The 22,457-nt window shown below is 40.8% G+C and overlaps 1 protein-coding gene across 1 annotated transcript in view; it reads right to left on the reverse strand.

Moving 5' to 3' along the window:
* Nucleotides 1–22,457, reverse strand: part of DNAH9 (dynein axonemal heavy chain 9) — a 340,094-nt gene that overhangs the window by 51,672 nt on the left and 265,965 nt on the right. The window contains exons 53-59 of the mRNA XM_019654458.1: nt 22,077–22,312; nt 17,840–17,962; nt 16,685–16,889; nt 14,539–14,703; nt 8,412–8,552; nt 3,050–3,220; nt 1,141–1,263 (exon numbers count right to left, since the gene is read on the reverse strand). Of these exons, the coding sequence (XP_019510003.1) occupies nt 1,141–1,263; nt 3,050–3,220; nt 8,412–8,552; nt 14,539–14,703; nt 16,685–16,889; nt 17,840–17,962; nt 22,077–22,312 (1,164 nt within the window). The remainder of the gene's footprint in view (nt 1–1,140; nt 1,264–3,049; nt 3,221–8,411; nt 8,553–14,538; nt 14,704–16,684; nt 16,890–17,839; nt 17,963–22,076; nt 22,313–22,457) is intronic.

The following is a 22,457-nucleotide window of genomic DNA, read 5'->3' on the forward strand; positions in this document are numbered from 1 at the left end:
TGAGCTGTTGTTCAGCATCTTAGCTGTAGAGGGCAGTGTCACTCACTGGCCCTCATATGTGGGATCCGAACCGGCGCCCTCTGGCGTCCCAAGCCAGTTCTTAACCATTGCGCCACTTGGCCGGCCCGCTATTATTTCTTATAATTGCCTATGAGCCCATATTATCTCAAAAACTTTAGTAAAATATATGAAGAGAAAGAGAGCTAATCATATTACTTCAGACTCATACTCCTCTGTGCTATGAAACATGTATAAGATGCAATAAACATGGAAGCGCATAGACAGGGTTCATTTTGTGCAGAGGCTAGCTAACCCTCACGCAGCACCACTCCTGCGTGGGGGATCTCTCAGGTGGGGACTGGACAGCTGCCCACGTGGAGAGCTGGCCTGGGCTGTCTGGAGCTGTGTTCACTCAGTCAGCCTTTACTGCTTGGCATCAAGTCAGGTCCTGTGAAGGCAGGTGTGGTCCTTATTGAAAGGAACTTACAGTTTGTAATCTATTCAATGTTCATAGAACCCGAAACAAACTAAACTGGATAGCATGGAAAGAAAACGGGCTTTGGCATCAGACAGACTGGAATTGGAGTCCTGGATTTGCTCCTTATAAGTTGTGGGACCTCACTTTCCTCATGTGTTAAATGGGAACAAATAATACCTGTTGCCCAGATGATGATAATAAAATAAGGTAATGCACTTCTAAGGTGCTCAATAAATGTCAGCTATGATTAAACACTGATAATCCCGGGCTGGAATGCATCCCCTGCTTTGAGGCTGAGTTAAAATTCATGTAAGATGCCTGAACAGAGCCTGGCATCTCTCCGTTTCATGGAAGTGCTATCACAGCATCTCCATACCAGCCTGAGGGCCTCACAGAGGAGCCCATATTCCAGCCCTAAGCACTGACAGGTGAAAGGCAGCACAGCTGAGCCAGAGAAGCTCACAGGGTCTTACTGCTATATATGTGACATATGTGACATCCTAGTAGACCCAGAAGGGTGAGCTCTGCTGTGGGGGCACACTACGTTAACACAGCTCCATGATAAACCCCCAGAAAGAGCTCTACTGACTTCCTGGGGACAAGTGTCAGAGAACAATGCCAGGAGATGAAAACTTGACTTTTTTCTAGGGGCTGATACTGACCTTGATGCCACCCCAGGCCTGATGGGAGAGGAACTCCACTGGACTGGTGACGCCTGTGTGCACTGGAGACCGAAGCAGGAAATCCAGCTCTGCGGCACTGACTTCCTGGTTCATGAGGAGAATCTGCAATGTGGAAGAATGACATTGAGTTTTGTTAGTGGGTTGTAGGCCCAGGGTCCTGGAGGTCTTCAGGGTCGTCAGTTTAACACTAACGCATGCCCATCAGTTTTGATTGTTGAAAGAAGGTGGCATGGAAGAAAGTGTGTATCTGTGCAAATCACTTCTGTATGCATGTGTTTTCACCCTAAATATCAGTGTGACTTAAATGCACACAATGAATGACTATATTATCTTGGTAAGTGAGCATTTTATGTATCAATCATAATGTCACGGAATACATTCCTGCAATCTAAATGAGAAGATGACACATACAAATGACATGATTTGAGGAGTGTCAAAGTAACATATGAATATATGCAAAACAGAAGTGCATGTATGAATCAATAATGCTAAAGTGCTGCCAGAATAAAGGAGTGGCCAGCAAGCAGGGGTGGGGGGATTAATTTGACTAAACTTTCTGTAAGTGGGTTTGAACTGGGTCTTGGAGAAGCTAAGAAGAGACGGGAATATTTAGACAGGAAGGGAAGGCCTTCCAGGGGGAGGGCAGTCGAAAATGCAGGAGCTTGGAGGGAATTAGTGAGGTGTGGGAGGGTGAGGCATTTGGCTTGTTTGAGCTAAGGATTCATATTGAGAAGTGCTTGGGAAATTGTTCTCCACCCTTCAATTGGTGTTCTCTGCTGAGACGTTTCAGATGGAAATGTTCACTAAGAAATAAAAAATTTAATCAATTTGAGAAAAAGTCTCTAAGGAGATAACAGGCTAGAAATAGCAGATGAGGCAGAGAAGCCCTTGTAAAATGAGGTAGAAATATTTATGAGGAGAGGAGAGTGAAAGCTAGGGGTGGACGTTTCTTGAGATCTGGGGAAATGCATGGTAGAATGAAAATTAGTCTATGCTGGGGCTTGAGTTTTTTGTGATGGCCAAGCTGTCATGTGTGGTGGGGTGGGGAATACAGAGGGAGAGGGGGCTAAGCCACACTAGTACTCACTTGCCCGTGAATTCAGTCTTTGGAATCTGTAGAGTCAGCACAGAAGTGATCATAGAATATCTGACTTTCCAAATTAGAAGAGGCCTTCAGGATAATCTGGCCTGTGCTCCTAATTTATGTATAAAAATAATTTCCAAATGCTATGTGATTAGACAGATAAGTGCAAGAAATAAGTTTTCATGTTTTTTTGTTTTGTTTTGTTGTTGCTCTTTGTTTGTTTGTTTATGTTGAGAATAGGAGACAAGCGTTTCTTATTAACACTGGAAGTCCCTGATGCTCCCAAACCCTTGGGAATCAGAGTTCTAAAGGACTTTTTAAGGCCAAGGCTGCTATGGGTATAGAAAGACATTTGCGATTTCTTATTCCAGGGGACAGTTCAGATATTAAACTTACAACCCTAATGGTACATAAATAATGAACGATACCCTAACAAAGTTCTTGCTGCATCTCAAAAACTAGTTATTGTTAATTTAGGGCTAACCAGTTTCATCTTCAGTGCCATTTTGGATTGATGGATAGTGGCTATAGGAGGGCTATGCTGAGGAGGATTTTGGATCATCCAAGATCAGCAAGAAAAAGTACAGTAATTAATTAAGAATGTCTGCCATAAGTGGGTCAATGGTGGGGCAGCGTGCGTGTACCCAAATGATCTTCCTGTCTGATGCCTCTGCTCAAAGCTCAACAGTCTTCACAAGCTGTGGGAAATGATGTTAAAAGGAGAAAGTTTTTTTTTTTTTTTACATTTGCTGATTGGGCTAGAAAATGACTTGTTTTCTGGAAACTACTTCAATCCCCTTTTACCTGAAAGGTGAGCTGGGCAAGGTAGGTCAGCTTATCACACTCGAAGAGCCCGCGGGTGGTGTACTGGTACACGGAGAGGGTGATGCTCTCTGTTAGGTGCATCACTCGCTCCTTGAGGCTCTCAGCGGGAGGAGCCTTCTCCATGGCCTTCTGGAAGACGACACTGAAGGCCTGGGGGCAGGAGGTAGGACATTTACTCAGTTATATATAGCTAGTAGTCTTACCTGTGAAGAATGTTTTAATTTTCCAGCCACAGAAATGTTTTCCCAGCATATCGTGCCAAAATTGGACAGTGGCAACAAGAAAACTCTTGACTTAGTTTGCTAAGCCCTTTTCTTAGTTTGCTCATATGAATTATCGTGTTGTCACACAGTGGATAAAGCTATGAGGCATGCAGAGAAGATCCTACGGTTTTGACCAGTGAAAAATAAATGTCTGGTGGCCAAAGTAATGAAATGAAATCCAATAAGTTTTGTTGTATAACTACCCCCCAAAAAAGTAAACACAGTCCACAATAACCAGCTGGGATTAATGAGTGTACCCATTAGATTATAAAATTCTGGACAGTAGAACCAATGTCTTGTACAGCTCTGTTGTTTAAAAGAGACCCTTGTACATAATAGGCACTCAAAATATTTTTAATTAGTGATTTTTCCTTTGGTAATGATCAAAATCTCATGTGTTTTTTGCTTTTCTTTCTGTTAACTCTGCAGTCATTCGATGAGTCCTCTTAAGTGTCTTTTTTTCTCATGGACCCTTCCTGCAATGGTGGGAGCCTAGCCTGCTTTGTTACACATCTTCTGAACTACATATTATCAACATAATATGAAATGAAAATCATATCAATCAATTTTCCATTGCTTTAAACTTAGATATAGACTTTTAATAAAAGTACATTCAGGAATGCTGCATTTTGAATGTGATATGAATAGAATAAATCATTATAAAAGTCAAGATACAATATAATTGAGCCTTTTCCATTTTTGGCTATGCAGATTTCCAGTCTGTTCTCTATTTCCCTCTTTAAAAAAAAAAATCTTAGCGCTTTCTAACACCAGGCATTTGAAACTCAGTGGAAACCATATAAGATTTGTGCCTCAGTATTTCCTTATTTGCAAAATGGGAAAAAAACAAAATAAAAACATGACTTCCTCTCTCTGTTCCATAGTTTCATGGTACTTTTTGTTAATGCAGCCCTTGTAGATTTTCATTCAGTTTTGATGATCCTAGCAAAATCTTCTAACTATCTTCACCCCAACGCATCATGATGTTCACCCTTACTTGGTAGGATTCAGATTAGATAATAGCTTGTTGGAAGCTGACAGCTTCCCAGCACCACACAGAGCAATTTGGAAAGCTCCTACTTGCAGAACAGGTCCACAGAGATGGAGTAGGTAGTTTTCCCAGGGTGGTTACTATGGCTTTTCTCTAAAAGTATCTTTATTAAAACGACAGTAAAGAATCTCCAGTTACTAAGTTTAAACAATGTGAATCACAATTCAGGAACAGATCTAAAGAAAATTTTAAAACCCAGGTACATTTAGGATTTTCTTTACACTACACTAATTTTGGCTTTCTTTTCCTTTCTATCCTAAAAATATCTCTCCTCTGCCTCTTCCTTCTGGTGTCTGAACTGCTCGGGTGCTGGGCCTGATCTCCACGTCTATGGCTTCCTCCAGGAGCTCTCTCCCGCCCACGAGATCTTACTTTGGTTCTAACTATAATACGCCTGTTGCTCTTTTATGGCCCTTATCCATTACCTCTGCATCTTATTTATTTATTTATTTATTTGTTTGTTTATTTATTTATTTATTTTCATTTATACCAGATTGTGAGCACACTGAGGTGGGGGCCAGACCTTTCTAACGTTCTTATCTTTCCCTAATTCTAACCCAGCTCTTCACATATAATAGGCATTCAAAAGATTTGTTAAATGAATGAGTCCTGCTGCTGCCCTAAAAAGTATGAGGGCTGCTTTAGACCAAGGGTCTCAAACTCAAATGCCTTCAGGGGCCAGATGTGTGAGAGCAAACAGGGTAGGGGCAGGGGCTGTGGGAACACGCAGGGCAAGGCAGGTGCCTAGCTAGGCAGCAGCCGTCCCCGAGCTCCAGCGAATTTATGCTCTGTGGAACGGGAGCTCAGTGTTGCCAAATCTTCCGGACTTTCATGAGAAGCCAGAAAGTGGGATTTGTGTGAAATCTCCTTATTTTAAAACCTTTATAACCAATGAAAGTATTTGAAAAGCTCTCAGAGGACCAAGGAAAACAAGTCAACAGGTCCTAGGGCCTTCAGAGCTCTGTGTTCTATTTGTTTCTGCCTATCTGATTCTTCCCTTTCCAATCTCTTTGAGAAATATCATTCCTCCAGCTGTGTCGTCCCTCCAAAATGCACACAACAGGGGGAGCTGGCTTTCCAGCAGTCTGCAGGGAACCCCAGTGAGGTGTCTTCTCACTCAGGACACCCTGGCACCCTGCAATGCTGTTGCATTAATTCTCTCCTAGCCTTTGGCTGAGTTTTGAAGAAAAATTACTTTATGACCACTTAAGTTTCATCTTAATCATGTTATGAACTTCTAAGTTCATACAAAATCTGGCTTTTGAAGAGTTTTTTTGCATGTATATAAGCAAATGAACACATTTTAATATATTCCTGCTCAAAACACTTTGGAAAGCTGGGATGTGAGGCTGTTGCCACAGTGGTCTATCTCTAGTTTTCATACTCTAAGAATGCCTCGCCTTTCTTTGCAGGAATAGGAACTGTAAAATCCAAGCGCAGACGAAATCTAAGACCATGAAAACCCTAGTGGCTAGTTTTTCTTCAATCACAGAAAGCTTCTAAGTTACTGTTGTTCTGGTATGTTCGAAGAAACTTACTTCAGAGCCTTATCATTAACTATTTAAACCTACTTTCTATGATCAAGCTGGTCAACAGGTTTTGGCAATTCTTTTTTGTTTAATTACTGATTTTTTCAGTTACAGTTGACATCCAATATTATTTCATATTATCTTCAGGTGTACAGTATGGTGGTTAGACATTTATATAATTTATGCAGTGATTCCCCCGATTAGTCTAGTATCCACCTGGCACTATTCATAGTTGTTGCAACGTTATTGACTCTATTCTCTAGGATAGACAGCCCCATGATTATTTTGTAATTACCAATTTGTATTTCTTAATTCCTTCATTTTTTTCCCACCCAGTTCTTCAACACTCCTCCTCTTTGGCAACTATCAGTTTGTTCTCTGTAACTATGAGTCTGTTTTGTTTGTTCATTTATTTTGTTTTTTAGATTCCACATATAAGTGAGATCATATGGTATTTGTCTTTCTCAGTCTGACTTATTTCACTTAGTGTAATTCTTTCTAGGTCCATCCATGTTGTCGCAAATGGTATGGTTTCATTCTTTTCTATGGCCGAGTAATACTCTATTGTATAAAAGTACCACAGTTTCTTTATCCAATTATCTATTGATGGGCATTTTCATCATTTCCATATCGTGGCTATTGTGAATAATGCTGCAGTAAACATACGGGTGCATATATTTTTTGATTTACTGTTTTAGATTTATTTGGATAAATACCCAGGAGTGAAATTGTTGGGTCATAAGGTAGTTCTATTTTTAATTTTTTGAGGAACCTCTGTACTGTTTTCCATAGTGGCTGCACCAATTTGTAATTCCACCAACAGTGCACGAGGGTTCCTTTTTCTCCATATCCTCGCCAACTTGTTTGTTGATTTATTGATGATGGTCAGTCTGACAGGTGTGAGGTGATAGCTCACTGTGGTTTTAATTTGCATTTCTCTGATGTTTGGTGACATGCAGTATCTTTTCATATGTCTGTTGGCCATGTGTGTGTCCTCTTTTGAGAAGTATCTATTCAGGTCCTCTGCCCATTTTTTAGATTGTTTGCTTTTTTTGGTGTTGAGTTATATAAGTTTTTAAAATAAATTTTGGATATTAACCTCTTAACAGATGTATCACTGGTCAATATCTTCTCCCATTCAGTAGGCTCTCTTTTCGTTTTGTTCGTGGTTTCCTTTGCTTTGCAAAAACTTTTTAGTTTGATATAGCCCCATTTGATTGTTTTTTCTTTTGTTTCCCTTAGTTTTTGGCAAGTCTTAATAATAATATGGGGACCCAAAATGCCCATCCCTCATAAATAGAGCTTCCAATGACAAAACAAGCCTATACCAAGGTGCTGTTGCTGAAAAACAACTTACAACATATCTTTGAGCACATATTTTCATGGGCCTCACTTGATTTATTTCTTCCCCAGGAAGAGTCACTGAGGTAGATTCAACTACTCTTAAAACTAGGGAGGTGACCCTGTAGTTACTAGGCTTATTATGCTAACTTTTATAGGATTTTAAAACATTTTATAATTCTTTCATATGCTGCTTTGACTTGACTATAAGGCCAAGTACTGGATTTCTTTTAAAAACATAAAATATTACAAACACAGTTCAGTTTATCTGCAGAGACTCTGAGTTGAGGGAAATGGATTAGGAGGTGGTGAAATGCCACTTCCAGTTAAATGAGACCAGGTACTAGAGGCCCTCTGATTTCTCAGCTGCTCCAGTTCATCCTGACACCTTGGCCTCCATATGGCAGTGAGCTTCACCGAATGAGGTGTGTGCTCTGAGTGTGTGTGTGTGTGTGTGTGTGTGTGTGTGTCTTCTATTTGTTGGGTCAAACCAAATAAGTTGTTCAGAAATGCTTCACTACCCCCTAATGCCTCTTCAATTATGATCTTTTGGTGAATACCCCAGGGAGAAACATACATTTTCATAGATGCATTTAAAATGTATATATCTTTCTTTTTCATGAGTAAGATAAGTTTAGTCAGCACTTATAATTTGCTAACATCTTTGGTTTTAGAAATATTTTAACAACCATAAAACAGTAGTTTTGGGACATTAAGGTAATGAGAAAAGTGATTTAAAGTTGGTCTTTTATTATTGACTGCTTTGGTTTTAACCAACGAATGACACACACATTCGATTGCCCCTATTTATTTTAAGGTCTTTGGGGGCAGGGATTACCTCTGCTATTTCTTGGTATCCACTTTCACACATTCAGTAAGCATATTACTGGCCATATCATATGTGCTTACTGAATGAGTGCGGCCGAGACTTAGTGTGACATCTCCTATTCCAGCCAAATAACCAATGAGTCGTGAAAGACCCAATTAAAGAGATGAGGGCTATAATACAGGTCTGAAGGCACTGCAGCTGCTCTCCTGGATTTGATCTTAAAGATCTGCCTTAGCTAATGAAAGCACATGGATAAGTTCTCATGGAGAATTGCATTGGCTAGATGATACTGCTTTATCATGATTATGTAGAAAGCTCGGAAGGTTACCTTGAGAGAAAACTGGTACATCGGATGGATCTTGCTGAGGTCATTCATGATGAAGTAGAGCAGAGAGGCTCGGGTGGCTGTGGGTCGATAGTGCTCTCGGGCCTCGTTGATTTTCACTTCGGTCACCTTGGCTTCCTGGACCTGTTAGAAAAATAAATAGTAGTCCATTGTTCAAAGCTGTCCTGAGAACAGCTTGGCCTCTCTGTATAAGGGCATATGAGTCTGTGTGGGGTGGGGTATATTGGGATGGGGGCAGTGGCTGGAGGTTAGGAAGCTACTATGGTATTCCTTAATAGAGCTTGAGTGAGAAAGGATTTGATATACTCCTAGACTTTCACAAGGATTAGAGTGTCAGCTCTTCTGGTTGGGAAATGTGGGCCTCTAAATTCCAAACCTCTAAGCTTCATTTCTAACAAGAAACATTTCATGGAAATACATACATACATATTACTTGAAAATAAACCAGAATTCCAGGAAGTGTGAATCCAGTAGAAGAAGCATAATCTGTTTTATTTGTTCATTTATTTTGTTCTTTAGATTAAATATAATGAAACATAGTCAATAATATTGTAATAACTATGTACAGTGCCAGGTGGGTACTAGACCTATTGGGGGGGGGTTACTTCGTAAATTATATAAATGTCTAGCCACTGTGATGTACACCTGAAACCAATACAAAATAACAGTGAATGTCAACTGTAATTAAAAAAAAAGCATAATCTAATTTTCTATTTTCTTAATTTTTATGAAAAAGTTAATATGCTAATTCAGAAATAAATCTCTTTCAATAGAATATTCTATTTTTAGCAAATTGCTTATCAGATGTATAAATAGGAAAAGAGACCTATGCATCAGAAAGGGGGATTCTGTAAGACACACCACTAACTACAAACTTTAATATGACCTGCCTTTTGCTGCTCCAGAACAGAGTGAAACTACTGACAATTCATAAGGGTCTCACAGGAAAAAACAATGATCCCTATTGAAGATGAACTTGCAATAAACAAAACTGAAGGAAGAAATGTTACCAAAGAGGACAATTATATGACCCTTCCCCACACAAAAAATTCCCAGGATTAGCATCCTAAGAGCTGAAGATGAGTGAACAATCTAAAACTCACAAATAACTAATTATGTTTAAAAGCAGTAGAGGTAAAATAAATATAAAATCAGAACATTGTAAAAAAGAACAGGCATTACCTGAAAAGGGACTAATTAGAACTTTAAAAAATAAAAATACATTTATAGAAATGAAAAAGTCAGCACACAGGTTAAATAATGGACTAGAGTTTGAATGAAAAGAAATGAAAAGAATGAAAAGAAAATAAGCATACTAGAAGACAGATCTGAAGAAATTGCTACAATAGCAGCTCAGAAAGACATAAAGAAGGAAAATATATAAAAGAGGTGATGAGACTTGGCAGACTTGGCAGACTTGGCAGATAGAATGAGAAGATTCAAAATACATCTAACAGAAATAAGTAGAGAATAGAGAGAATGAGGGAGGTGTAGTGTTTGAAGCTGTAGTAGTTCAGCTTTTTCAAAAGTGATGAAAGACCAGAGTTCTTTCTTTGAAGAAGCAGTCGAGGTCAAAGAAAGCTTACTCTCCACAGGCCCTTGAAGAAAGAATTATTTACTTCAACTAGAAGAAAACTGAACCAAAAGAAAGAAATGAAATGTAAGAATTTATTAAATATACTGCTAATCTAAATAACAAAGACTAAAAAAATCATAACCAGTTTGGAAACAGTTGGTAAAAGCAAGGTTGAACTAAAATATTAAAGAACAGTAACAAAAGGTGGGAGTGAATGATCAAAGTGTTCTAAAATCCTTACATTGTTTTGGAAGAGGCTAGATATATTTTGTTCAATATCTATTGTTAAGACACATATAAAATGAAATATATTTTTTATATATAAATGAAACAATTAAGGTTAATCAATAAAATAAGAGTGAATAACTTTAAAGTCAGCCAAGGATAAAAGAGGAGGATAAAGAAAAATCAAGAAAGGAGAAAAAGTTTTATGTTAGTACACATAAACAAAAGACATGGTTAATAGAAAACACAAATTAGGATAGTCGAAAGAAATTTAACACAAATTAAGATAGTAGAAAGACATTTGACTAGATCAATAATGTTAATAAATGTAAGTTGGTTACATTCAGTAGTTAAAAGACTAAGATTCTCAGAATGGAGTGGAAATGAACAAAAATCACATAATTGCCCAGATTGGTGTTATCTCAGATTCATACTCTTCAAACTCACCTGGGTCCTTAGTGCTGTCTATTAATCTGTGTCTCTAGTTAAATTTCATTTCCATTTCCTGCAACTTGTAAACCTGCTATTGTAAACCTTCACTCTTCCCATGCCCTCTACCTCACCATCATTCCCTCACTCTCAGCAGAGGAACTTGACTCATGCTTTCACAGATTACAAAGGGACCATAAGAAAAGGATTTCCTTAATTTCTGCCTCCCATTCCTTTAAATTTCTGTCCCCCTATCCCAGTTGTCCAAGTGGACCCATGAACCATTTCTGGGCTCTTTTTTGACCCCTATCCTTTACCACATTGGAACTAACTCTCTATCTTTCTAAAGATAAGCTTTTGCATGGTAACAAACAATTAACTAGAATTAGTGGGGTGATCACATTGTAAGTTATAAAAATGTTGAATCACTATATTGTACACCTGAAACTAAAGTAGCTAGTATAATATTGTATACCAACTATACTTAAATAAAAAAAAAAGATAAGGTCTTCATTGGTGACTGGAATATTTTTCCTGACTTTCTTATGTGCCCCATGGTATTAATCATTCCTTCTCATTCCTGTAAATTCAAGTCTTATTCACAACTGCTCCTTTTCCTTTACAATGCATTCATCCTCCCACCCCCAGCTAACATCTTAGCATGCTCAGTCCCTCCCATCTTAGGGGAAAAAGCCTCCAGGGAGCCTGCATACTCCGTAAGTTACAATTCTTTTTCTCTTTGCCATTTCATAGTTTGGCTTCTTTAAAGAGTTGTCTATACTCACTTCCCCTTTCTCAACCCCCATCTATTCTCATCTAATATGGTGTTCTAATGCAAGCTTCTGCTTCTACTACTTCCCTGAAACCGATCTCCTCAAGTTCACTGATAATTCCTTTTTGCAAAATTCAGTGGACACATCTCAGCCATATCTTACTTGAGTTCTCAGCATCATTCAACACCATGGACATCCCTTCTCTTGAAATGCTTGTTTCATCATACCTTATTTACTTGCTTCCCCCCCCCCCCCATCTCTCTGCTCTATTCCATTCTCCACATCTTCTTTACTTCTCTTAAAGTGTCTTAGGATACTTCAATGCTCTACCCCGCTTCTTATCATTGCACACATATCTCCTAGGTGACTTCATCCATTCCTAAAGTTTCAGTGATCAACTACTTGTTAATGATTCTCAGCACTCTTATCGCCAGCCCAAAATCTTACACCCAAAAATCCATGGAACGCTCCTATGTGAACAGCCCAAAGGCATTTCAAACTCAATGCAACACGAACTAAAAATCATCACTTCTTCTCATCCCCCAAATCCACTTCTGCTCTCTTCTTTCAGTTATTGGCACCGGTACCTTTCTATATGCTTATGCCCGTTACCTGAGACATTTCCTTGTGTTTACCTTTGACCACATATAATCATATCCAATCCATTAACAAGTTTTTCAATTCTACCTCCTTGAATTTGCACATAGCTCCTGAATTTTCCTACTTTTTTGTACCACCACTGCCATCCTTAATTCAGGGTACCATCACCTCTAATCTGAATTACTGCATATCCTACTACTTTCTCTGCCTCCTGCATTCCCAAACTCCCCTCCAGATTATAGCTGGAGTGATCTTTCTAAAGCACAGATCTGATCATGTCACTCTCTTGTCTAAAATGAAAAACAAAACAAAACCCAACAACATTTTTATAATCCCCAACTCTCATCTAAAGCCCAAACTTCTTAGCATGGTCTACAAAGCCCTTTGCAATGAAAACACAGGCTCCCTTTCATGCCTCATCTCCAGTGACTACTTCCATGCCCTCCAGAGCGTCTCGATGCTCCAGTTACACTGAAGGGAAACATCCCTCTCTCTCATCCAACATGACTGAATGCCTTTCCTCTGTGTGTTCACGGCTTCCTGTGCATCCTCTACAACCGCCATCACAGCTTGGTGGTTGCCTGGTTACTTATCTGTCTCCTCCAGGGGACCAGGTCCTGGAAGCCTGGGATTCTGGCAAGCTCATTGCCGTACCCCCAACTTTTGTCACGGAATTTGGAATATAGCAGCCTTCAAGTAAGTATTCATTGGATGAATGAAAGAGAAAGAGAAAGAAGACAAAAAGAAAAGAAACAACGAGAGAAAAAAAAGGCTCTTTGAAACACTTGGCACACAGCCGGCACTCAATAAATGTTCACTGACTTTAAGGGAAGGATAAAGAAAGAAGGGATGAGGAGGGGGGAAGAAAAATCAACATGGTCAATTCCATCTCTGACTTTCTCATTCTACGTGAATTGGGCTCTGTTCCCCCATCTCTTCTGCCCAAGGCAGTGGAACATCTACTATAATTATTTTACAAACTTTGAGTGCTCCTATCTAGAGATACGGAGGCCACAGAGAAACAGCAGTAAAACCTGCTGGTCACACAACAGCCACAGAGAAGACGGGGAGGTTGGACTTCCTCTTTTTAGTCTCTCACCCCAACCTCCATTGTCTGTTATCTCAGAGTGGGTCCGAGCTGGTTTATCTGCCCTGCTCATCATTACTTTTCATTTTTCTCATCTTGTACCGAGCTGGAAAGGAATCTTTTTTTTTAAAGATTTTATTGAGGAATTGGAGGAGGGGAAGTGTTAGGGAATTGAGGAAGGGGAACAGCCAAGTTGTCCTTAGTCTTAGTTGTGGAGGGCACAGCAAGCTCAGCTCCAAGTACAGTTGTGCTGCTCAGCTCAAGGTGCTGTGTTTAATCAGTTGCGGGTGGGCGTAGCCACCATCCCATGTGGGAGTCAAACCAGCAGCCTCGTTGTTAAGAGTATGTGCTCTATCCACTGAGCTACCGGGGTGGCAGCTCAGCTCAGTGTGCCAATTTCATTCTTTAGTTGCAGGCGGGTGTAGCCCACCATCTCCAACAGGCCACCTTGTTGCAAGAAGCATGTGCTCTCACCAACTGAGCCATCCTGCAACCTATTGGCAGCTTAGCGGCAGCTCAGCTCACGTGCAGCTCACTGGCCCATGTGGGAATCGAACCGGCTGCTCTGTTGGGAATCGAACCGGCTACCTTGTTGCTCAGAGCTCGCACTCTTGAGTGCAAGTTCTTAACCAGCTGAGCCACTCGGCCGGCCCTGGAACAGAATCTTTTATATTTGAAGAAATCCCAATAATCTGACAATAAGTCAAAGATGTATTGTTTCTGGACACTGCTACAGACACACGTATCCTGCTCAGAGCCAGTGTCTTCATTACTCTTCTATCCAAGAACAGGGCTGAAAATAAGAAAGGGCTTGTGTGGGTTCAGCAGCCTGCTGGGAAAGGGGGAGGCGTTTGGCCCCAGCAAGTCATGAGTTACAGTATCCACAAGGGAAAAGGCTTACAAATGATGTGAAATAAAGAAAGACAGCTATCTACTAAATTGTTTCACAGGATGATACCGTTTTTGAGAGCTGAGTTTCCTGGAAAGTCATTGAAGCTCTCTCATTAAAATCAAGCTTGTGAGATTTACGCAGGCAGGGTTTTCTCAGGGTGCAGCCATGCCTGAACCAGCCAACTCTTCAGTGTGATCCTTTAGCTGCAGGGCAACTCCACAAACTCACTGAGGAATTAAGTTTGAGCTACCATTCCCTGCACAGAACACGGGGACCTGCACAGACTTAAGTGCTCATCAAATGTTTGTGAAGTTGTCAAAAGCATTTGCTAGAAGGTGGGAACTTCATTATGTAGGAGGTGAGGTAGTCGTTTTGGGAGTCCTGTTTGGCTTGATTTTCTAGAAGAAACTTGGGGAGATGGAAAAGCCATCTGTTTGTTACTCTGACTTCTTTTTTTTTCTAAAAGTCAGATTCAGGCAGGGCGAAGGGCCTCTGTCTCCCAGCTGAGGCTGCCAGGGCAGTTTTACCTTTTCCTCAACTTCTGCTGCGGTCTGCTTGGTGATCTCAAGGTTTTCCACCAAGGCCGTTTCTCCCAGGAAGTTCCCAGATGCTGAGGAGAGGCAAGACAGTAGGTTGTCTTCCAGGGTTTTGAGGGTGATTTTGAACCCATTCTGCTGCTTCGTGAGATCTGACTGCAAATATCAAGAAAGTAGAGTCACGTATATAGCCCAGAGCATCTTACTCTTGGGATAAGTCTGAATAAATAAATAAATAAATATATAAATACTGATGGGACAGAGTTCCTTCCCTCCCAGATAGGAAACTGGAGGCCAAATAGAGTGCTTGAGACCATAAACAGACAAGAGAAGCAGATGAGCTGAATACCAACCACACCATTTACTAGTCATGTGACCTTAGGCAAGGTTACCCTATTTACACTTGAGTAACCTCCGCTGGGTTAACCCCAGTCCCTGCTTCTAGGAGTATTGTACAATGCTTCACACAATGCTGATGCTGTCTGTTCGTGAAATGAAACCTACTTTTGTGAATAGTTAGAGGGTAGGGTCAAGTTTCAGTTCTCCAGAGGGGCCTCTCTCTCACCACTTTACTGCCCCCAGATAAGTAGCTCTCCTATGAATTAGTTTTTTTTTGGGGGGGGCGGGGAAATCAGCAGAAACTTCCAGTTTAGACAAGATCTTTGCTAGAGCTCTCCTTAAAACGAGTGGAGTGCTGCTGTCCATGTAGACCTCACCTCATATTCCCTTTCTGATGGTTAGATTCCACATCCTAAGCACTGGGCACTCTCTTTAGGGGTGGGGGGGCATAACTTCAGACAGCTGTAGTTTCTTTGCCCTTGTACAGCCTGGGATTATTGTTTTTGGGTTCATGAAAAGGACAGTCTTCCTATTGGAGGCTGACGCAATGGCCACCCTGGCTTACAAACACCTTCCTCAATCCTGCCGTTATGACCAGGATTCGCTTGCTGTTCTCTGCTGGGAATGCTCTGGGCCGGAGGCTTTCAAATTATTTAGGAATTAGCTAAAATGCCACTTACTCACAGAATCTTTTTCTGACTTCCCCAGTTTAAATGAGCCCTTGGCTCTCTAATATCACCCTGCTTTATTTTCTTCAAAATTCTTATCACCACCTGAAATGTCATTTTTTGATTATATGTTTACATTCTCATTTCCTGTGTTCCTCCACTAGACTGTAAGCTGTTAAGGCCAAGGCCATCGTTTTCCTATTACCTACTAAATCCCCAGCACCTGTAACCTTGCCTATTACAGAGCTTGCGCGCCACAGGTACCTGTTCAATAAAGGAATGCTTGCAAGGAGAGGCCGAGGGAGCCCTGAAGTCAATCTCACATGAACTGTAATTTTGGACATGTATTTTATAACCTAATCAGGTCTAAATAGAGTAAAAAGGAGACACTACTTGCCCTGGACTGAACTGTGCACCCCCTTCAATTCATATGCTGAAGCCCTAACCCCCCATGTGACCTATCAGAGAGGGGCCTTTAGGAAGGTGATTAAGGTTAAATGAGGTCATTGGGGTGGGGCCCTGGTCTGATGGGATTAGTGTGACACCAAGTAACTTGCTCTGTCCTTCTCTGCACACACAAAGAGGTCTGAGTACACAGTCTACCAGCAGGAAGGAAAGTCTCACCAGAAACAAAACATGCCAGCCCCCTAGCTTGGACTTCCTGCTTCTGGAAGTGTGAAAAAAATAAGTCTGTGTTATTGAAGCCACCCAGTCTATGTATGGTGTTTTGTTACAGCACCCTGAGCTGACTAAGACACCATTCTAAGGCGGCTGAACCTGTTTTGAACACCCTTGCAAAATGGAAGCCCACTTAGTTGTGACACAGGCATGTGAATATGTGTGACAAGAGGCCCTCCTGGGCTGGCCAAGCATGCTCACAGCCCTGTGCCAGGCCCTGCTCTTGACCGTCAGCACGGCTGTTCTTCCAGCTCTTTTCTGCCTCTCTATCCTCTGTTTCCCAACTTGGTGTTTCAGGCGGCTGGATGGTGTTGGCACCTGCCCCCCAAGGTCTAGCATAGCGCCCACCACTCAGCTTCAGGAGAAGGGCCAGTGCCCCTCCTGAGTGGCACACTGCCGGGTCTAGTGACACAGCATTTTCTTCCTCCCTTTCCAGGCAGACACAGACGCACCTTCAGCTGCTCTAGGTCTGGCCTCTCCATGCTGACCACAGCGGCCAGCAGCTGGTCCTCCAGGCCATCCCTGGTCACAGTGAAGTTGATCAGGGTAGCCTGGGCCTGCAGCTCGGGCTGGTAGTGAGGATTGGCCAGCTTGGTGTGAAGGATGAGCCGGAACTTGGGATTGTATTCACATTCTTTGTCTCCAATTTTAATGAACCTGGAACATAAAGGCTCATGTGAAGGTGAGTGCCTTCCATGAGAGTCAGTCAGGGACAGAATCGAGATATCTTTAGCAACAGCATAGTAAACAATATGCCATATTCAGATGGATTACTCCTAGGCATGACCAGAGTGAGCCCTGGGATCCTTGTTTGCCCTAATGTGGGGAACAGGGATGGAGGGTGATTGACTTTTTCCCATGACCATCATGTCCATCTTGCATGCACAACTGTAGGGAGAGCCATTCAAACATTATGAAACATTTCCAGCAGATGGCAGTAAAATGTTTACAGGAAGGGGCACCTTTTAGTTCGCACAAAGGTGACTCAAAGACTGGCAATAGTGCTTACCTTTTTTCATGGCTCATGGAGAATGACTTGTATGGGTGAAAATGGTTGACTAAGTAAATGAGCACATCCCAAGGACATGTAACAGCAACTTATGGCCTGGGCAGTGGGGGTGGCTCCTGAGTCAAGCAACCCTTCATGATAACTGTCATTCCCTCTCCTATGTGCCTGTTGCCCTTCTCTTTCCTCCCTTTTCCTCATCCTTCTGCCACACATCAATCAGCTACCTGTACCCAAAGCAACAGGGGCTCATCAAACTAACCAAGAGCCTAGTTCTCAGAACTCAGAGGTCTGGAAAAGGCTGAAGCCTGAAAGTCACTTTCCTCCTAAAGTTCCTCCAAAATAGAGCACTACGGTTATATAGAAAGAAGTGAAGGAGAACCCTGATTGATGGAAGCCAAGTTATTCCAGGAAACTTCCTCTAGGACATGAGGGCAGCTAAATCACTCCTTTTCTGGAAGAAAAAAAGGTGTGCATGCTGTGGGGAGCTACTTGACACTAGCTGAGGAGAGGATGTTCTAAGACAAACATCTGTCCACAGCTCTGCCTGGTGCTGTGAACCAGCTCTCCACAAAAGATGGGCAGCACAGCGGGATCTTACCTTCCTTTTTTAATGACTTCTCTCCCCAGCAGGGGTCCCAGGACAGGATCAATGGACTCTTCCAGGTTTTCAATCAGCACCACATTTCCGGCTTCCAGCGCATGCTCTATGGTTTGAAGGTAGCTGGGGAGAAAGTCAGGCAGTATGAGCCTGTGGCAAGGTGTGGATTCAGAGGAAATGTAAGAAGACAGCTGTGGCCTCTGAAGCTCAACGATAAACTTGGACTGGGATGGTTTCAGTGGGCACATTTTTGTCTATTTAAAATGATATTTAGGGCCGGCCGAGTGGCGCGATGGTTAAGAACTGGCTTGGGTCACCAGAGGGCCCCGGTTCGGATCCCACATATGAGGGCCAGTGACACTGCCCTCCACAGCTAAGATGCTGAACAACAGCTCAACCTGGAGCTGGGCTGCCATGAGTCGCCGGCGACGGCGTAGGCTGCAGCTCCTGTGGCAGTGGGTTGCCATGGGCTACTGTGTGTGGCCAGTAGCCAGTGTGAGCGGCCAGCAGCCGCAGTGGGCGGCCATCCAGAAGCTGGCGACTGATCTGCCTCGCCCGGGAAGAGCGCAATGATGGTGCCAACTTGGGCCACTGAAGAACAAGACGACAGCAACTTGTCTGTTCCCCTTCCCCCAATTCCCCAGTGCTGTTCCCATCCCCCAATTCCCCAATAAAAAAAATCTTAAAAAAAATGATATTTATATCATTTGATACAGTGATCTTATACAGTTTTAGAAATAGGAAAAATTACAAAATACAAAAAAATATGAAAATTAACTGTAACCTTTCCATCTATCATTTATATTTTGGCGTTTACTATTATATGTTTGGATATATTATATTTTCAACTTTATTATCACTATTTCTATTTATTTTTATAGTATATTATTTATATATTAATATTGATTTATTATTGGATTTACAAAGCACATTTATTTTAAAACCTGGTTTTTGTACATAAAATGTAAACATTTCCCCATGTCATTCAATATTCTTCTATAACAATTTTTATATAATTGGGTATTATAATAGATCATTTCTATACATCTTAATTTATTTACAATCAATTACCAAAATCTAGGTTATTTAAAAAATTCCAATGTTATATAGGATTAAATAAACATGTTAAAATCTTGATTTTTCTGAAATAGGTTTATAAGTTTGATGTAATTCCAATTCAAACAATAAATAACAATAACTTTATAGACCTTGACCAAAATCTTAGTTAACCTAAAAAAAAAACAACCCAAAAAAACCAATGAGGATGATTAAAAAATGATAATGAAGAAGAGGAGGAACTCATATAAGCTAATACTAAAATATCTTATATTACTTCAACAACACAGACATGTAGAAAGAAGTCTTAAAGGATATCATACGTCAGAAAGTTAGTGACGTTTTTCTATGAATAATGGGTTATAAGAGTTTTAAAACATTTTTCTATGTGTTTTTTTTTTGTAAATATCCCACTCCCTTTTATTTGTACTATAATGATATACTACTTTTATGATGAGAAATACCATAATAAATGTTACTAAATATAAAACTAAATAATTAAAGGCTGGTATAGTAATATATAAATAGAAAGGAAAAAATACTTTATTTAATAAGATAATTTAATGTGGAGTAAAATGTCATCTGTAATTAATTGGGGAAAGGATGGAATTTAATAAATGGTATTGGAAAGTGGCTAACCACTTGAAAAATGAAAATTAGGTCTGTACCTTACATAGTACCCTAAAATATTTTTCAGGTGATTGGATTTCAATGTAAAAAGAAAGCCCATAAAAAACTAATCTAGGTGAATATTTACATAATTATTAGAAAGAAAAAAACTTTTCTAAGCATGATCTATAGAAGAAATGGGTGACAAATCTGACCAAATATAAAAAAATAAAATAAACTCTAGTATGTCAAACCCCATAAATAAAATTAAAAGGGAAATGACACTTGAACAAATGTCCATTCATATGATGGAGACTATATTAAATAGTCTTAACACATTCCATACATATAATACTTGTATTCAAATAACAGGTACCAAATATCGAAAACCACCTAAGAGAAAAGTAGTCAATGGAGATGAACACCCAATTCATTGTACAGATATTTATCAAGGGCCTACTATACGTCAGGCACTGTTTTTGGTATTAGGAATATTGGAATGAGCAAAAAGAATAAACACTTCTTTCTAAAATGCAATTGATGGTCAGTTAGAAAAGAATACTTAAAGTTTTAGGAAAGGCTAGGATTAGATTACTTGTAACTGATGATACAGATAAAAATGTATCATGTCATTTCTCATCAAACTTTGCTCTGCAAGAAAATATCCACAGACAATAGTTTAGTGGTTACCAGAGAGTGGGGGGAGAGGGGTGGTAGAAGAGGGTAAACGGGGTTAAATATATGGTGATGGAAAGAGAACTGACTGTGTGGTAAACACACAATGTGATATATAGATGATATATTACAGAATTCTGCACCTGAAACCAATGTAACTTTTCTAACAATTGTCACCCCAATAAACTTTAATTAAAAAAAGAAAGTATCCATTCTGGTATTCAATATTTGTTGTAACTATTTTTGTAACATTGCATGTTTAATTTAAACAACCATGGTTGACGTGGACCTCTGGACAAGTATGTTTGGGACATGTGACCAGAGCAGCAAACCTCATTTTATCCACTCCAACACACAGTTGGAGTATTACAGAATTGTACACCTGAAACCTATGTAACTTTACTAACAATTGTCACCCCAATAAACTTTAATTAAAAAAAAATTTACCTTCATCCATTAAAAAAAAGATTTTTAATTGTGGTAAAATATACATAACAGAAAATCTACCTTCTTAGCCATTTTTAAGTGTAAAGTTCAGTGGTATTAAGTACATTATTGTGCAACCATTACCACCATCCATCTACAGAACTCTTTTCATCTTGCAAAACAGAAACTCTGTATCCTTTAAATAACTCCTCATCTCCCCCTCCTCCATCCTCTGGAACCACCATTCTACTTTCTGTCTCTATGAATCTGAGCACTCTAAGTACCTTACAGAAGTGGAATTATGCAGTATTTGTCCTTTTGTGACTGGCTTATTTCACTTGGCATGATGTCCTCAAGGTTCATCCATGTTGTAACATGTGTCAGAATTCTATTCTTTTTTTAAGGATGAATAAATTCCAATGTATGTATACACTGTTTATGTTTATCCAGTCATCTGTTGAGGGACACTTGGATTGCTTCCACCTTTTGACTCTTGTAAATGATGCTGAGAACATGGGTGTACAAATATCCATCGCTTCTAAAACTGTGTACACTTGGGGAAATTACTTCTGTAAACCTCAATTTCCTCAAATGTGAAATGGTACCAATAACACTAACCTTACATGTTGTGTGGATTAAAAAAGCATTTGAAATAAAACTCCTAACACCAAGACTGGCACATCTCAAACCCCTAATTCATGATCCCTCACTTGCTCCCCGCCTTCATTCCCCCATCCTATTTTTCTCATATATCCTAATGCACAGAATACGAATTGAGTGCTGAAACTACAGAGCTAAGTTATAACAGAGTTCACGAAGCAATGGGGTGAGAGATGATGAGGCCTGGGCCTGTGACGTGTGGTGGGTGCTGCACAGATATTCTCTCTGACATACATGTCCGTTTGTGTAGTAACTCCCTCATCTTGTATGTACAAAGCTGCATGGCAGGTACAAAGGGCTCTGAAGTTTTCATAACTAACTCGACTGCTATGCATCCAACTGCAAATGTCTAATTGTTCCTCAGGACAAAAGAGGTTAGGTTTGTTCAATGTGGCTCAGGGGCAGAGGTCAGAACAATGGGTAGGAAAGAGCTAAGGCAGGCAGTTTTGGGCTCAATGTGAAGAAGACTTTGTAAAACACAGAGTTGTCTGACAATGGAATAAGATGTATGGGGAGGCAGGGAGCGTTCCGGAGAGACGGGAGGATGCATGCCAGGCACAGTGGCGCAAGGACTGCTGAACGGGTTGAGAGGCTGATGCACATGCTTTCTAACGAGAAATAAAGGCAGGGCTCAGTACCCAAGCATTTTGCAATGAGATGTATCCTAAAATGGGATGAGGAACATGAGATACCTCACAAAGGGACCAGGAGGGTAGAAACAAACAGTCCACTGGGGCTTAAGATCTACTCGTAGCAGTTTTTTTCTCTGCACAAATGGTAAAGGTGGGACCTTTTGTGCTAGGCCACTTACCCCTTCTGACCAATCTGGGTGACCCGGAGGGCTTCACCATATGTGTTCTTGATCCATTTGATGCCTTGTAGCTGAGGGTCAACCATGAGCGGCCAGCGCTCACAGTTGATGAGGATGGCGGCATTCTCCACAGACACGCGGTCTGCAGGGAGGCCCTCGTTCTGCCAGGCAGCCACGTCGGCGTCATCTGCTAGCATCCTCAGGGGATCCAGGGTGGGGGTGACTGGGATGGGAGCCTGATGAGGGAGAAATGTCACACACACTCAGAATGGAAGCATGCTTTCTCAGTTGGGGGTGGATACACAGCGGCTCACTGCAATGACACGCCTTCTTGAAAGCAAGACCAAAATCCCACTGAAGATTGTTTTCCTGGCTGTGTAA

Source organism: Hipposideros armiger, unplaced genomic scaffold (genome assembly GCF_001890085.2).
Source record: "Hipposideros armiger isolate ML-2016 unplaced genomic scaffold, ASM189008v1 scaffold_222, whole genome shotgun sequence".
NCBI lineage: Eukaryota > Metazoa > Chordata > Mammalia > Chiroptera > Hipposideridae > Hipposideros > Hipposideros armiger.